Source organism: Alosa pseudoharengus, unplaced genomic scaffold (genome assembly GCF_046254945.1).
Source record: "Alosa pseudoharengus isolate Yale_2024_CS ecotype anadromous, Long Island Sound unplaced genomic scaffold, YU_APseudo_1.1 YU_APseudo_1.1_scf_13, whole genome shotgun sequence".
Classification (NCBI taxonomy): domain Eukaryota; kingdom Metazoa; phylum Chordata; class Actinopteri; order Clupeiformes; family Clupeidae; genus Alosa; species Alosa pseudoharengus.
In genome coordinates, this window is record NW_027468598.1 from 24,844,385 (window position 1) to 24,862,518 (window position 18,134).

The window sequence follows — 18,134 nt, forward strand, 5'->3', positions numbered from 1 at the left end:
TTTTGCATAATCACTTTTCTTCATTGTTCTTAGCGTTACATAGAGAAATGACTTTATGCAGACTTTACGTCATTCGCACTTGCATGTAAAATGATTATCTGCCGCCTTTACCATCTTGTAATACATGTTGGTGAATCATGTAACTTGAATTTATAAGCACTGTTGTGTGATGGACACTGAAAGAGGAATTCTGCTCTGTGAGTGGTGAATAATTAATGGTGGCGAGTCGTTGGTGATCTGTTTTCAATACTTTGGTATTTTACAACACATAACATGTTACACATAATTATGTCTCAGAATAATGTTTGTCAAGAACTGTAATGATTATTACACACATGTGTTTGACTCTTCACCACACGGGGGCAGTAAATTACCTTTGGGGCCAAATCAATCGTGAAACTATGCCATGATAATTGCGTCCATTTAAAAGTAATATATCTTGCTGTAGATAATGCTTAACCAGAAACAAACAAACAACACATTTAGATAAAATCTAACAACTGTTATCTGATGAAGCATGTTTGAAATGCCACTCTGCATCAACAAGTGGTTGCATCAGCATCTAGTTGGTTTGCCAGTGTGTAGGCGTTTGTTTGGGTATTATTTGTAGTTTGAGCTCGTGCTAATGCTTGCACTGCTTGTACAAATAGCAGCGTCCTCTTCCTAGTGGTGTCATCGATGTAAATGTTCAACTACTTCTGCAAAAAATACCAGCTCTATTACCTATTGACCTGCTCACCTCTGCCATTACTTTATTGCTTATCGTAAAGCCCTTTAACCACTTTAATCATAATATTAAATGGTTGTATGATTGAAAATTGAAATGTTGTATACAATGCACCTAAGTCAATGACTATCTTGTATTTTGCACACACCATTGCATGCAGGTCCCACCATGAGGCCACCAGGGACAAGAGGAAAGAGGGACACCTAGACGTCCATCGGCAAAACCTTTTTAAAAGGCCACTACCAATTACGTCCTTCCCCTGAGAGGCCAAATGTGGGCCTGCTGTGGGCCACTGACGCTGTTGCGTAATCTCTGAGGGTAGCTGGTAAGAGGCCAGCCATCAACAAGCCCAGCAGGAACTCAAGAATGTCAAGAAACAAACCCCCGAATGGGGTCCAGTTTTTGTGTGCAGCACACTAGCACACTAGGCAGAGACTCTCTATCAGGAGACACGCACTGAGAGTGCGGATTAGGCAAATAGAAGTTAGGGTAACGAGAGTACACTGACAAATTGCCCCCGTTTAGCATTTGAACGTCATATGACAATTTCCTTGATGGTTTACTCACTACTAACCAAATGTTTGAAAGAGGTTTTCAAAACGCTTTTTTGCTGAGAACTCTGGGGATGGGAGTTTTCTTGTGAGCTGACATATTTAATACATCATAATTCATCACATTCTCCTTTGGTACATGAACATTTTGGGTTTTCCGCAAAATAACACCAATTTGCAATTTGACAGATCTTGTCACCACTTATATTTAAGTATAATATCTTTTTTTGGTGCTATGAGTCACAATATTTTTTCGGTGCTACGAGTCACTGGAAAATGGGGGTGTATAGCTATAGATCTACCGTGGCAGTTTAATGTAGTTGGCCTTGTATGTTTATTCACCCCCATTTTTCTTCCATTTTCTTTCACATGATTCATCCTTCCTAAGGGTTGAAATACACACAAAACCCAGGATAAAGGGATTGTTGAGTTCATAATTTATACAGCTCCATCTCTGTCTTACTCTTCCACAAGTCTAAATCAAAGTTGCAGTATGCAGCGAAAAGACCTAGTGTCAGCTAACTGAGGTACAAAACTCTGACCTGGATGTTGGCAACAAGAGACAATATGACTCACTTGAGTGGTTAGGTGGCAGTGGCATGATAACAACTGTTTGCCTCTAGCTCCTGACACTCCGTGCAAAAAACGTGTGACATCATCCATTTCTACATCCGAAATGTAATGCCTGATAGATGAGATAATAAAACATTCCTCACTGATAAAAATGCACAGCTGGATCTAAAATCACTGATGGTTTAAAAAATATATAGTGAAGAGGAACATTTTTAGCCACATAAACATAAATATTCAATTTCATTTAAGGATGCACCATATCAGTCCATGGATGCTGTGCATCCTTATGCACACCAGTAGGTCTATATCAAGACCTACAACAATGGAGTGTAGCAGAGCATACTCATTCCTCCTGAATATTTGAAGTAAAACTCCATCCAGGGCAGTGGAGCTGAGGTCCCCATAGAGACCCACTGTTCAGATATCACTAAGTCTTTCAATCATTAAGCAACTATTTGACTTCATTCAGAGAAATGCATCGACTCTGCAAATACTGATTCACTGAAAACTCATCACAGTGACTGTTGAAAGAGTGGTCAGTTAGTAATTGATGATGCCAGATGTTTCTCCTGCCAGACCTTGGGGTGTGAGGGCCGGAACAGCAGCCAGGATAGATCAGAAGGATGTGGCTGGTCTTCTTTCAACTACAACAGAGGAGGTGTGATATTAGCATGTTTTAGGTGAACATGACACAGTGAGCAGGGACGTGCAGACATTTTGAGGGGTCTTACCTGAAAAAAGGCACCCCTCTCCCCCTTTTTTATATTCTATAAATTGCATATTGCTATCTTTATTACAGTAAGATCCTTTGGGTGTGTGCACTCTATTTGAGTTTTCTTTCTTTTTGACATTTTGGTTTGGACATTGTTCAGAGCTAAAGCAAAGAACAAATCTGTAGGCTACGTTAAGGTTATCCAACATTTTTGAATATGGCTGGCCTACTGTATATCGTCCATTTTCTGAACTTAAACAGTCTGGCCCATGCCTGAGCCCTCTTACATTAGGCCACTCAAAGCTGACAATAAATGTAGGCTTCATCTTCTGCAAAAACTAATAAAATCTAACCAAGTGTTATTAATCTTATATCAAGATCAAAAAAAAATCTAGTTAACATTGTTTTCAGTATAAAGAGACTAACTTAGCACTTTCTCGTAAAATAATTTGACTTAATTTAAGAAATTTGACTCCTTTAAGTGGTCTCATCCTGAAAACAAGCAAATTTGTATGCCAGTGCGTAAGTAGGCTAAATTTGTCTTGATAAGACTCCTTAAAATAAGTCAAAGTCTTACTAAATTAATGTAACCTGTGTTGTGTTGAACCTGTTGATTCAGCCCTGCACACGCCCAGACTCGAACCCGCGAACAGCAGCACCTTGGTTTGGGAGGCGAGCGTGCTAACAATTGAGCCAATAGCCCAGGCTACTGGCTTGCATGCCAGCAGCACTCTTGAGGCGTCGGGGAGTGAGGTTTACCAACGTTTCACAAGCACAGCTAAGCTAGCTGGCATCCGTTACACTAAGTCAAAATGATCTTTCGAGAGAGTGCTGGGTAAGCGTCTTCATACTAAAAACAATCCCAAATAGATTGTTTGATCTTAATATAAGATTAATAACACTTATGGTTTTCATATTCATATGCACTGGTAGTAATAGCAGCATAATGGACACTTTTAGGAGCCTACAGGCCAGGGGTGCTTTTCCCAAAACCTGTTAGCAACTAAGTTGGTTGGCAATGGGAAATTGCATTGTTTGCAACCAACAAAGTTGCTAACTCGGCGATATGAACATCCACTTAGATGCTCAGCGGACTTCCACTTAGAGGCTCAGCGGACTTTTCGGCCCTGATCCACTCCTTTGACCTCAAACTGGTTCAAAGCCCACCTACTCACAAAGCTGGCAAAGAGCTTGACTTGATCCTCACTCGGAACTGCAGCACAGACACCCTCATGGTGACGCCTCTCCATCTTTCTGACCACTTCTTCATCCAGTTCACCGTCAGCCTGACAGAACAGCCTCCGGCTCCTCAGCCAATGGTCACGTTCCGCCGCAACATCCGGAACCAACGCACTCCAACGCACTTTTCCTCTGTGGTTGCCTCCGGTCTACCTCCACTCAACACCTTCTCCTATCTGGAGGTTAATGAGGCCACAGACTCGCTCTGCTCCACACTGAGCTCGTGTCTAGACGAGCTGTGCCCTGTTACCACAAGGCCAGCTCAATCCAAACACTCTCATCCATGGCTAAATGATACCCTCCGATCGCAGTGCACCAAACTCAGAGTCGCAGAGAGGAAATGGCACAAATACAAACTAACTGATGACCTCAAAAACTACCAGACACTCCTGACCTCCTTCTCAGCCAGCATCACTGCTGCTAAGACGGCTTTCTACAATGACAAAATCAACAGCGCTACAGACACTCGAAAACATTTCTCAACCTTCAAATCGCTACTCAACCCTCAGCTGCCTGCCTCCTCCTCCATCCAGCCTTACTGCGGATACCCTCGCCTCATTTTTTAGTGGCGGCAATCAGCAGTCAATTCTCTACATGCCCACACAACACATCTGACTCAGATACCGCACTCCTACAACCTCTAGGGGCTGCTGGAACATCTTTTTCAGCATTCGCGCCTCTCTCCGAGAGTGAAGTATCTAGACTCCTGACATGTAGCCATCCTACCACATGCTCGCTGGACCCTATACCTACGAGCCTACTTCAGTCCATCAGCCCGACCATCGCACCAGCTATCTCTCAACACTGCTTCTCTCAACCATGCTCAAGTCGAGAACTACCGCCCTGTCTCACTCCTGCCTTTCCTATCCAAAGGCATTGAACGAGCAGTCTCCAAACAGGTCTCTGACTTCCTTTCACAGAACAACCTTCTGGATCCAAATCAGTCTGGGTTCAAAAGCGGCCACTCTACCGAAACGGCTCTGCTGTCTGTAACAGAAGCCTTAAAAGAAGCCAGGGCAACCGCTCAGTCATCAGTATTCATTCTGCTTGACTTATCGGCTGCCTTTGACACGGTTAATCACCGCAACCTTCTCTCTATACTGGCTAACATGGGAATCTCCGGTTCTGCTCTCTCCTGGTTTGAATCCTACCTCACAGGACGCTCGTTTAACGTATCATGGCATGGTCAGCTATCTGCACCTCACCATCTCACCACTGGTGTCCCCCAGGGCTCAGTGCTGGGCCCCCTTCTCTTTGCTATCTACACCACCTCCTTGGGACAGATTATCCGTTCGCATGGCTTCTCATACCACTGCTATGCAGACGACACACAGCTCTATCTGCCCTTTCCACCTGATGACCCCTTGGTGTCAGCACGGATCTTGGATTGCCTCTCAGACATAGCTACATGGATGAAGGCACACCACCTCCAGCTGAACCTCTCTGAACTGCTGAACTGCTGGTCCTCCCAGCTAAACCTACCATACACCATGACATCAACATCAAATTTGACTCCCTGTCTGTTTCACCTACCAGGACTGCAAGAAATCTATGAGTTGTTCTCGACAACCAACTAAACTTCTCAGATCATGTTGCCTCAGTCGCCCGGTCATGCCGTATCGCACTCTACAACATACAGAAAATCAGGACTTCTTGACTCAAGATGCTACCCAACTTCTGGTTCAGGCAATAGTCATCTCACGACTCGACTACTGCAACGCCCTCCTAACAGGTCTCCCAGCCTGCGCAGTGAAACCCCTTCAGATGATCCAGAATGCGGTGGCGCGCCTGGTCTACAAAAAACCCAAAAGGGCACATGTTACCCCGCTGCTCATCCAGCTACACTGGCTACCTATGGCGGCCCGCATCAAATTCAAGGCTCTAACCCTTGTCTACAACAGTGTTTTTCAACCACTGTGCCGGGGCACACTAGTGTGCCGTGAGGGATCATCAGGTGTGCCGCAGAAAATTACCCAAATGTCACTCACTGATCTAGAAAAGCAACTGTTGCATCAAAGAATTTATAACCACATGCTCTCATTGATTGTATGATTGCACTATTTGTGGTATGCAGGCATTGTACAACGTGGGCCCCATATTCACAGAATCATCACATATCCAGTTCATAACAACAATTAAATTAGATATAGTCACCTACAAATGAAACAGAGGGCGCTTGTTTTATTGAGCAGGTCTTGCATAGAAGCCATAATAAGGCCATATCTGCATATTATTTGAAATTTTAGGCTATGGTATGTTTATTTTTTCTTCACACAGGATGTTAGTGTGCCGTGGGACATTTTAAGTGTCAAAAGTGTGCCGTGGCACAAAAAAGGTTGAAAAACACTGGTCTATAAAGTAGTCTCCGGTTCTTCTCCCACCTACTTGAATGCCCCCATACAGCATATGCTACCTCCAGACCGCGCTCCTCAGACGAACGACGTCTAGCTCTACCACCGGTACACTTAGGCCAATCCAAACTTTTCTCATCTGTTGTTCCTCGTTGGTGGAACACACTGCCAGTTCCTACAAGGGCAGGGACACCCCTCTCCATTTTCAAAAAACTCCTGAAGACCCAGCTCTTTAGAGAACATCTCCTCTCATAGCACCACTTACAACAAGTCTTGCTGATCCTAGCACTCACCAGCCGTCTTAAACTGACACGTAACTGTTAAAAACAGCACTCACTGATGCACTTATTCTTACTGTACTCTACCGTTTTTTAAATTGTCCTAAAATTGTTGAGAATTGCTTTAAAACTTAAACTGTTTACCATGTTGTTTGTCGCTTTGGCTAAAAATGCGTCAGCCAAATGTAATGTCATGTAATGTAATGTAATGTAATGTTTTGGGAAACGTCCCCCAGTCCAGGTACCTTTTAGAGCCCATGTTAAGATTATTTTTTTATAGGCGAATAGGCCTAAAGTTGTTCTAGACAAATAATATTTTTAATATTTCAATCCCATATTTCAGCCCATCTCAATGGTTCAAAATTCACATTTTCTCCATCAATATAGCCTAGGCTACATGTGTAATTCAGTAGCAATATCAGTCTAATATCGATCACTTTAACAACATTGGAAGAAGATGGAACATCTACTAAGCTACATAGCTGCACTAATAGAGGCTAGTCAACTTTTTTCTAAGCCTGTTATATTTTTTTTTTGCAAAAATCCATAGCTCCCGGTTCTTCTGGTCCAATAAGATCAGGGCTGTCATGAGATCTGACTGTCAATCACAGTCTGGTGCAGTCTGGTACGCACTGACGAGCACAAACTCCATGAGAGGGTTTTCGGTGGTAGTGGGGGAGGGGGATGAGAGTTGTAAACATTCAAAATGTTGGCTAAATCCCCTCAATCTGTCAGACTATAATATAAATTTGTATTGTTTTGGAAGGGGCATCTCAGTCAATGAGGGCAAACAGGGAGTTGCCCGGACAACTTTAGCCCTGCCCTGTGCACGTCCCTGGTAGTGAGGAAGCAAATTAACAAAAGTTCTGAGACAAAAGGCCCCTTTTCCACACTCTCTTTTCCTGAAAAGAATGACAAAACTCAACATGAAGTTCAACTCAGTGTGAGAAGAATTACAAACAGCATCTCCAGTGGATTCAGCACTCAGGCCTATGCACCATATTGTAAATGACATTCTCTACTCTTGCAATGGCTGCCAATAACCTTTAAAGGAACACACCAACTTTTTGTTAAATTCACTTATTTACCAGTTACCCTCGCTTATGCTTATTTGGCAATAACAGGACACATACTCTTCTATACTCTTCTGTGTGTGAAATAATCCAGTCAGACAACTTTAGCCTAGCTTAGCATAATGTACTGGAAGTGGATTAGGCCTGCACCCATTAGCCTACAACTCCCTTTTAACAATAGGCTAGCTATAAGCTAACTGGTGTCACCTACCTCTAGTAAATTATGCTTAAGCTCAAAAAGGCGTTTAGCGTTGTTCTTTATGTTACAAGGAATGCATTGTGTCACTTCTGGTCAACAGAGCCAAATATCACTGGCCCCTGTGAAAATCTCCAGTATAGTCTAAATATCAAGAATAATTATAGGTTTAAAGGAGAAATAGCGCTACACTCTGGTGGCATGTCCATGAGCCCCAATGTACATGCCCACAGAGTGTAGCGCTGTAGCTGCCTGGCTGCGTTAGATGCTAGTTGTAGCAACCCAAGCTAGGTAAGCTAGGTTTGGGCAGCCGTGGCCCACTGGTCAGCACTCTGGACTTGTAACCGGAGGGTTGCTGGTTCGAGCCCCGACCAGTAGGCACGGCTGAAGTGCCCTTGAGCACGGCACCTAACCCCTCACTGCTCCCCGAGCGCCGCTGTTGATGCAGGCAGCTCACTGCGCCGAGATTAGTGTGTGCTTCACCTCACTGTGTGTACACTGTGTGCTGTTTGTGTTTCACTAATTCATCGATTGGGTTAAATGCAGAGACCAAATTTCCCTCACGGGAAACGGGATCAAAAAAGTATATATACTTATACTTATACTTACTTAGGTAAAACCAATTGTTTTCATTTTGTTTCGTACCGACAGTACTCGGTGACCTCAAGAAATGGAGATCTATGTGAAAATTCGCCAGATTTCTCCTTTAAGCGGTCATTTAAATATCAAAAATCTGTACTGCCCTGAATGTTCCAGAGGCCATGTCCAGACCCTGAGTCACCGCTTTGCCATCGCTAATCAGGTCATACAACAGATAATGCCATTGTGTCAATATCAGTCATCCGTAATGTTGCACAGCACAGCTTAAATCTTGTCAAAGTAGGTTTGCCATGCAGATTGATAGATTTGTGTGAGAGCACAGAGTTCAAAGCTTTCTGGAGAGAGACAGAGAAATAGGTATCAGGCAGGCAGAGGCCCATAAACTTTGCTCTGTGTACCTCTATCTGAGGCTGCCTGTTGATAAGCCATTCTTGTGCTTTCCATCAACCTTGCTGTACCTCACCTGCTGTCTCTAGGCAACTATCACTAAGGGGATTTTGGTCCTCTGTGGAGGTAATTCAAGTTCAGCTAAATCTCTTGAAAAAGTGACATGGAAGCCAGGGTGTTTTAGGTACCTTAATCAGATTGTTTCCACCTTCCATAGCTCAGGCCATCATTTGTCTTACATCTTGTCTGTCTTTTATTTGTACACTGACTACAGTACCCTTTAATTAGAACAAGTGTAATAATATATAATTCATTTTATATTTATAATTCATTTTAAGATATGGAATTATTTTAGAACTTCAAAATCCTTTGAGAGTGGACAGACATGTGTTTTGCCCCTTGAAATTAACTGTAGATCTGTGAATACAATGTAGGGAGGTCAACATAGGCTATGATCAACAACAGTCAAACTATGATAAATGCATTGACCTGCTATTGATAAAATGTAACAGCTGTCATAATTTCAATCCTGATAAGGCCCTCTGATAGCTTACGTTGTAGAGTGTGATGGGGGCTGTTCAAAGGTCAGGCATTTTGTCAAAAGGAATGGAAGTACATGTCATGGAGCCCTGTAAGGATCTGCATACAAACACTATGAGGTTAATCAGGGCTAATCTTGGGAACTATGATCTTCATTTTAATCTTTGTTCCCAGTCAATGTCAAAATGACATTGTAATGATAACTAATGAAATAAAGGAATATAGTTTAATTGCTCAATTGAACGCAACAAGGCCAAGACATTTGTATGTGTGCACAAAGATTACTCTTTATACAGAGGGTTATCTTGAAAATTGAAATGAACAAGTAAAAGGTAAAGCCTGGACATTTGACTTCAAAGTGCAGACTGGCTGCCTGTGGTACCCATGTGGTGATGAGGGAGGTAGGTGGTGTGAACAGGGTTAATGACACCTAAACAACACATCACTTAACAGGGGAAGGAGAATGAAGTAGGCCAACAAAAGGAAGAGTGACTGGAGGGGGGGGGGGGGGGTAATCTTTTAGGGGGTTAACAACAGCACCGCGGGTGGACAATCAAGTGACTGACTGACTGATCGAATGACAGATTGAGGTAAATGTAGTTCAAAGCAGTGGAAGAGAAAACTGCCAAGATTCACGCAATCCTGCTAACACTTTTAGCTTGATGCTTTATTTCAATGCAATACCGTTGTCTTTATTTTGTGTTAATATCTAAAAAAGACTCTACATTCTCCACCTGATCTCCTTTTATCATCCACCAACCCTACAGAAGTCCTTTTCTATACTTTATTTTTTACGGTTCCTTTACTTCTCAAGCGTTAAATAATACTCTCACTGCTATCTGGAACTAAAACTCTAATGTGCATCTACATGCAGGGCTTGATTGATTGACAGATTGATTTTTTGTACAACTCCAAATCAGAAAAAGTTGGGACGTTGTGTAAAATCCAAAAAAAAAAAAAGAATGTGATAATATATAAGTCTCATAAGCCCATATTTAGGGGCAAAAAGGACATAGACAACATATCAAATGTTGAAAATGAAAATGTTGACTATTTCATGGAAAATGTATGTTCCTTTTGTATTTGATGCCAGCAAATTTTCAAAAAAAGTTGGGACAGGGAATGTTTACCACTTTGCTTTACCTCTTAATTTAACAACATTCTGTAAATGTTTAGAAACTGAGGAGAGCAGTTGTTAGAGTTTTTGAGAATGAAATGTCCCATTCCTGCCCATTATAGGATTTTAGTTGCTCAACATATGGGGTATTCTTAATCATGTTTTTCATTCCATGATGCACCTAAATTGACAGGTTTGGACTACAGACAGGCCATTTTAGCACCTGGACTCTTCCTCTATGGATAAATACAGCTCAAGGTCTTCCCTGGAAAAGACATTGTCTGGATGGCAGTATGCTGTATGTTGCTCAAAACCATCATTCAGAATTGATTGTGCCTTGCCTGATGTGCAAGTAGGGATGTAACGATATGAAAATTTAACCTCACGGTTATAGTGACCAAAATTATCACGGTTTTCGGTATTATCACGGTATTTCTAAAAGTGTGTTCAATTATGTTCAGAAAGCACTGATAGGCCTACACAAGCTGAAATAGTTTCAAAAAGTGTCCCGTTCACTTTTTTTCTTCATGTTTAATTGGATGTGCTTATAGCTTAACTTACCCTACCATAACTTGGAGTTTGCTATTTCTGTTATTTGGATGCAATGAGTGAGACCAAAGTAAGCGTTCAAAATAAAACTTTAGGCTACTGTATTCTCCTGATAACGTGAGTGGAATGGATTTAATGTGGACGCGAACATAAAAAGACGCAGAGTGGCTACATGATAGTGCACATAGGCCTACAGTGAAAAAGTTCCGCCTTTTAAAACCAGGTGTAGCCTAATCCGAATCGTAGTTAAAACCATCAATTAGACAACAGAATCAGTAGGGTACCAGTTTTGTTCCATTGTACCAGGCCTACTGTATGTCAAAAGCAGGCTTGGATGAAGCTGGGAAGGATTAAACACACGGTTTCCACACCGCGGTAATCAACAGTGATAATCATGATGTTTGAAATGAAAACGGTAATTATTATCGTCAACATTTTTATCGCGGTTTACCATTATACTGGTAATCGTTACATCCCTATGTGCAAGATGTCCATGCTGTAGGCACTAAAGCACCTCCACACCTTCATAGATGTTGGGTTTCAAGCTGAGAATTAAAAACTGGGAAGGTTGGATACTGGATTGCCTCTCTCCCAGATGTGTCCATGATTTCCAAAATAAAATGGAAATTTTGATTGGTCTAACTACAGGACCTTTTTCCATGTTACTTCAGTCCATTTTAAATAAGCTCAGGCCCAGATAAGACGGGGATATTTCTGTAGCATGGTAAAGTTTACACTAGCATTTCTGAATTGAGAATCAAACTGTGCTTATAGACAATGGTTATCAGATGCTTTCTTGAACCCATACAATGATTTTCTTTACAGAAACAGGTCTGGTTTTAATGTAGTACCATCTGAGGTCCAAAACACTGCCATCCAATATTGTTTTTCAGCCCTTGTTTGCAAAGATTTTCTTCTTTTAATGATATTATGAACAGTAGATAATGAACTCCCCAAATACTTCACAATTTCACCTTAAGAAGCATTAAAATTACATTGTTTCCTCATTTGTCCACACAGGTTTACACAGAGTGAAGACCTCCTACATCTTTACTTCTAAGGGACTATGCCTCTCTGGGATGCTCTTTTTCATACCCAGTCATGTTACCCTATTAGTTGTGAAACATTTTTTTTTTACTTTTTTTGAAACGTGTTGGTGGTATCAAATTCAAAATTAACATATATTTTTAATGAAATTTGTCATTTTCAACATTTGATATGTTGTCTGTGTCCTTTTTGCAAATTTGAGTGTACGAGATTTGCAGATTATTCCATTCAGTTTTCATTTACCATTACACAAAGTCCCAACTTTGTCTGATTTGGGGTTGTAGCTCCACTGTACTAACTGTACAGCCTCGACCTACTATGTCTTTTTGAAAATGTCATGTTTCTTATTTGATTTGATCGGATTCTTATCTGATTTATTACTCAGTTGTACATCACTATGGATAAACATGTCAGCCAAATTAATGGATGCAAACATAAATTCACTCATGGAAATTGGCTAGTTATTACAGCTGCATATCGAAATGTACAGTTATGTCAGTAACATAATAGTAGTTTGGCTGACCTCAAAAAATACCCTCAGGCGTTCAAACAGCTAAACTGAGCGAGGGGTTATGGGGGTTTATTAACAGACTCAATTAAATGGCTGTTCATCTTAAGCAGAAGGGAAAGGGAATGTGACATAGACTAAGAGAATGCTTAAAGGATTAGAGGAGCCCCCACTGAGGTGACTGTTACACAAGAGCTTTGTTGAGGGAAAAGTCACAAGAAGAAGCAAGGCAAAAAGGTAAGACTCGAAACAGTACATATTAGTCATAAGTCAGTCTCCAAGATTTCACTCATATACATTGTTGTGTTTCAACTGAAAATGACCCAAGAAGCAAAGTGGGAAACAAGCCAATGCATCTTTGGCTTTGGCCTTGCCTACATCTGTATATACCCCTCACCACAAACCCCCCCCCCCCCCCCCCCCCCCAAGTCACACACACACACACACACACACACCTCCTCCTGTTCCCAGCTGTCCTGCTCTTCTCCCCTAAAGCATTTTCTGAAATTAATCAGTGCAGTAAAAACAAAGACCACATATTCTTTGAGATAGTGTAAGTTCATCAGTATTGTAGATTGCATGGAGTCAGTTGACGAAGCATTGTCCTCTTGCCTATCACTGAATAACTCCTCTAAATGCATGAGATAGAGGTGAGGTTGGTCACTTCCTGACACAACTGATATAGATGTGTGACACATCTTTATGTTGCATACGTTTCAGCCATAAAAGGGTATCTGACAGTGAGGCGAACTGTGTTGTAAACATTTGCAATAATTTCTAAAGTAACCTATTTATATACATCCTACAAATTACATTTACCAGTAGTCTTAAATATCTTGCGATTACAGATAATGACTGTTGATATATAAAGTTACTAGTTTGGTGTCCCTTTACTGTCATAAAGAAAGTCAAAGTGTCAAATATTATACTATGACATCTCCTCCTCACATATGTGTCTTTGATCAACATGTGTGTGTACTGTATAGGCCTACATCTTATGGCACCTTCAAATCTATGCTAACCTACTGTATATAAGCTATATCCAGCTGTATATATGTAGTTTTTGGGAGTAGTGGAACTTCCCAGAGCACTTATAACAATTCAAGGAAAGAGCACTAGTGTATAGATCCATTCTATATCCCTTGATGGTAGTGATGACACTAAACAAAGTTCATTAATAGTGGACAGCTCGATACCGACCCTTTGCCCAGTTATCTCAGTGCACACAGGCAAATCAGATTGGCATCAGTTTTAATGGCTTGCTATAGTAACGGGCTGTTCTGTAGAGATTACAACATTCCAACTTTATTGCCGCAAGCCTGGACCCAATGCCCCCTCTGTATGGTCTTATCAGGGACAGATGAGGCGAAAAAACGATCACTCACAGAGCAGAGAGCCATCAGTGATTGAGTCAACTGCCTGATGCATTACCACGTCATTCCATGAAATGAATCTAGGGTCGTACTGCAATATGGCATGCAGTACATACACCAGTTATTTTAGCAATACAGCCAAAACTGTGAAACTACACATAATATTTGATATTGAACTGACCATCTTTAATCTTAAAAGCTTGCCTGACCCATATAATAATGCAGATTGTCCAGAGGTATTACAAAAAGGTTAAATCTCTACCCAGATCTGGAGACTCTCCTCCCTGCTGTAAGACGTCTTTAATGCTAATGTCTGCCCAGACAAGAGGGGGGTCCTCTGTGCCAGTGTCTCATATTGTATGGGCCCCTGGGCCCGTCTCTGTCTGATTGAGTGGACCCTTTTGTCTCTCGGTCCTTTCATGTTCCCCTCTGCTGAGCATTTAGCTCAGGCTTGTCTCCGCTCGATGGGACATTGATGGGTCCCCCACAATGACCCCCCCCCCCCTTCTCTCCTAGGTGTGAATGACTCCACTGTCTGCTGATTGCTATCATTAAGGCCTATTCAGTTTGGTGCATCCATGTTGGGTTGGGCAAGGTGATTTTTTCAGTGTGGAGAATAAATAATAAATAAAAATTTATTTGGTTGGCTTGGGCTTTTTTGGTGTTCTTATTGTTTTGTTTTGCAATGTTGGTACTGACAGGGAAGGAAATTATGATAGTTCATCATTCCGTCCATTTGGGTGTTTGAATTGGACTTTGAGTGTATGTGTTGGTGTAGCTGTCCACAAACCTCATGTTTGTCTGTGTGGGCTTATGCGTAGCTTTGTCTCTTTGTGAATACGGAGGGGTCAGAAAATCAGCAACATCTAGGGTTACTTAGATGAATAGATACAATAGATGAAATACAGTCAGATTACATACAGTAAAGTCATTTCTGATTAAATCAATACTTGTATTTACCAAATGTTGCCCAATAAAATTGTTGAAAACATCAATGCACATTTAAACTAATACCAACTGAACTGGGATGCACTATTTCAAAAAATCTCAAAATGAGATCTGTACTGATCTATTTGCAAGGCACCATTTGGGAGCAACTGGTCCTTACAAATGGTACATGTTCTGTATATCATTTATGAAGGATAACACTTTGTGTGTGCACATATCAATCTTTTTTTTATGTGTGTGTATGTGTGCGTGTGCATGCATGTGTGTGTGTGTGTGTATATGTGTGTGTGTGCGTGTGTGTGTGTGTGTGTGCATGCATGTGTGTGTGTGTTTATGTGTATGTGTTTGTGTGCGTGTGTGTGTGTGTCTGTGTGTGTGTATGTGTGCGTGTGCATGCATGTGTGTGTGTGTGTGTGTATGTGTGTGTGTGCATGTGCGTGTGCGTGTGTGTGTGTGTGTGTGTGTGTGTGTGTGTGTGTGTCTGTGTGTGTGTGTGTGTGTCTGTGTGTCTGTCTGTGCGTGTTTGCGAATAACACTACAGCTGACTTTGCTCCCCCCGCTTCCACTCAGCAAGTGACCATTGTACCCAGCTCCTCCCTCTGGCCTAGAGTGGGGCTGAGGGTCACCTCCACAGAGGCAGACCCACACCCTCTGCCTGCCCCCTCCCTTCCCACACAACCACTATAAAAGATGGGCACCTCTGCCTGATTCTTCAGTCTCTGCAAGACCAAACCACCTACAGGTAAGAGAGAGCAAGAGCTTAATTCAGCTGGTGAATTCTTGTTTGCTTTAAATGTTTGAGAATTTAGTTTGACTGTAGATGAGTGTTTGTTAGTTCTAGGGAATGTTTGTTAGTTCTGATGCTTGACTTAACTGGATTTCAAGGCACTTTTGAAATGTTTTTTACCGTTAGGAGATACAGAAAAACTTCTGAATTTACTAGATTAATCTGAAGTTTAGTAATTCATCAGAAAGAAGTTACAGGATACAACGAAGCAATTGGAATGTTTAATCTAACTACCATAGTGACAATTTCAGTGTTTTCTGTCTGTTAATGAAGTCATCTATCAGAGCTGAATTTAACTATTGGTCATAATCAACAGCTTTTAAATTACTTTTTTACTGGGCCTGTTTGCTTGTGGGCACCTGATATTAGTGACAACAAAGTATTTCAAGATTATAACATTCAGATTGTAGTTATGGTATTATCTGAGATCAGAGAGTGTTGTGTTTCTAGCAATCTACAACCTACCTCTTGAGACAAGGGCCTCTTGAGCCTGAGGGGATTTCAGATCAAGCTGTGGTTAAACACAAATCGCCCTGTAGACATAGTGTAACCCCATTAAAACCTGTCTAATCCAAATCAGATTACAGGTCTGTCCTGACATTAGCATATGCTCAAGAGATCAGCTATGTGTAAAGCACAAAAGCTCATATAGTGTGTTGCTGTTTTATTGTTTTTCACGGCTAAAACTTTAGACCTTTCTTTGTTCCTCACAACCTGTGCTGTAGGTAGTTAGATAGTATTGCAGTGTTTGATATCACAAACATCATTTGTGTATTTCAATATTCTTTGCCCTTTTATTTTACAGATCCACCATGAAATTTGTGGCACTTGCACTCACCATCCTGCTTGTGGCAGGTGAGTTCTGGTTACCTCCTCATTCCTAAAACCTTTTTTTTTATTATTCAGAATTCTTATTTTTCCTTGATCAAAACATGTCTGAACCAGACTTACCTATTTCCTCTTTCTTCTTTTGTCCTCTTCTCTTCAGGCGCTCAGGCTCGCAATCTGCAGGCCGATGCCCCATCCCCACTCGAGCATGTGAGGTCCGCAGTCATGGTGTACCTGACCCAGGTGAAGGAGACCGCCCAGAAGGCTCTGACCCACCTTGATGACACTGAGTACAAGGACTACAAGTGAGTAAACCTCCCTATAATATTTCTCCCATGCTTGTAGTATTCTGTGTTAAATTACTTTAGTCAATCACGGTATTTGAATAAACCCATGTTAATCACTCACTAACCCCTCACTTCCCTTGGTTGTTGCTTGTTCAGGATGAAGGTCTCTGAGAGCCTTGACAACATGCTGACTCATGTGCAGACCGCCTCTGCCTCCCTGTCTCCCTACACCGATGCCTTCGCCACCCAGGTCATGGAGGTCACCGCTGGCATGCGCGCTTCCATCGCCGCCGATGTGGAGGAGCTCCGCAAGACCCTTGAGCCCAAGCGTGAAGAGCTGAGACAGGTCCTGGAGAAGCACATGCAGGAGTACCGCGAGAAGCTGGAGCCCATCATGAACGAGTACACCGCCAAGCATCGCGAGGAGATGGAGGCTCTCAGAACCAAGATGGAGCCCGTTTTGGTGGAGCTGCGCGCCAAGGTCCAGAGCAATGTTGAGGAGACCAAGTCCAAGCTGATGCCAATCATCGAGGCTGTGCGCAGCAAGCTGACCCAGCGTCTGGAGGAGATGAAGACCATGGCCACCCCCTACGTCGAGGAGTACAGGGAGCAGCTTACCAAGGCTGTGGCTGACCTGCGTGAGCAGATGGGCAAGAACGACGGTCTGGGCGAGGAGCTGAAGACCAAGCTGATGGGTGTCTACGAGACCCTCACCAAGGCTTTCCAGAAGTCCTAAAGCCCCCTCCCTCTCCCCCTGCAACGTCGTCGGACGACACCTCACTCCTCGTCTCCCCATTTCCTCCACCCTCACTCACAACACACACACAACACACACACCCACGCACTTCCCCCTTGTGACAAGGGCTAATGCAATGCCATGGCTGGACACTTTGCTTCCTAACACACGCACAGGCTAACACACACACACACACACACACCTACATCGTGTGGGGTGATTGCACAGCTCCAAGCACGCAGAAGATGAAGCACACTTTTCCATTCAAACTAAACCTGTGAAATGCTTGAATATTCTGTCATGCTGCTGCTTGTTAGAGAAAACAGTGTAACAGTGTCTTAATACTGTCTGTTCAATAAAATCCAGACTGTTTCATACTACTTGTATTGCTTCAAGAGCATAATTTCATTTTTATGACAGCCAGCCATGAATTTGTGTACAAATGAACTATGTAGCATCATTCACCTTTGGAATGGCCTCAATGCAGCTTTGCAAAGTTAGCATACAACAGACAAATGTAAATTAAACAAACAAAATAAGAAACAAAATAAAACAAAAACAAAACAAAATACCACTAAAATAGTAAGAATGCCATATGAATTAACAACAAAATGAAGTCACAACGTGGAGAACAAACGAAAACCAAATGTGGAAAGAAACAGCTAAATAGAATGTTCAAAATCATTCTAGTCAATTTAGTCCCAAAAGCAGACATTTTTGCAGTCTT

The 18,134-nt window shown here is 42.1% G+C and overlaps 1 protein-coding gene across 1 annotated transcript; it reads left to right on the top strand.

Annotated features, from left to right (window-relative positions):
- The first annotated feature begins 15,498 nt into the window (after positions 1-15,498).
- On the top strand, positions 15,499-17,787 carry LOC143121203 (apolipoprotein A-I-like). Its single transcript, XM_076281593.1, has 4 exons — positions 15,499-15,511; positions 16,362-16,411; positions 16,545-16,689; positions 16,828-17,787. The coding sequence occupies exons 2-4, from the start codon at positions 16,369-16,371 to the stop codon at positions 17,405-17,407; spliced, it is 768 nt and encodes a 255-aa protein (XP_076137708.1). The 5' UTR covers positions 15,499-15,511; positions 16,362-16,368; the 3' UTR covers positions 17,408-17,787.
- Positions 17,788-18,134: the final 347 nt, after the last annotated feature.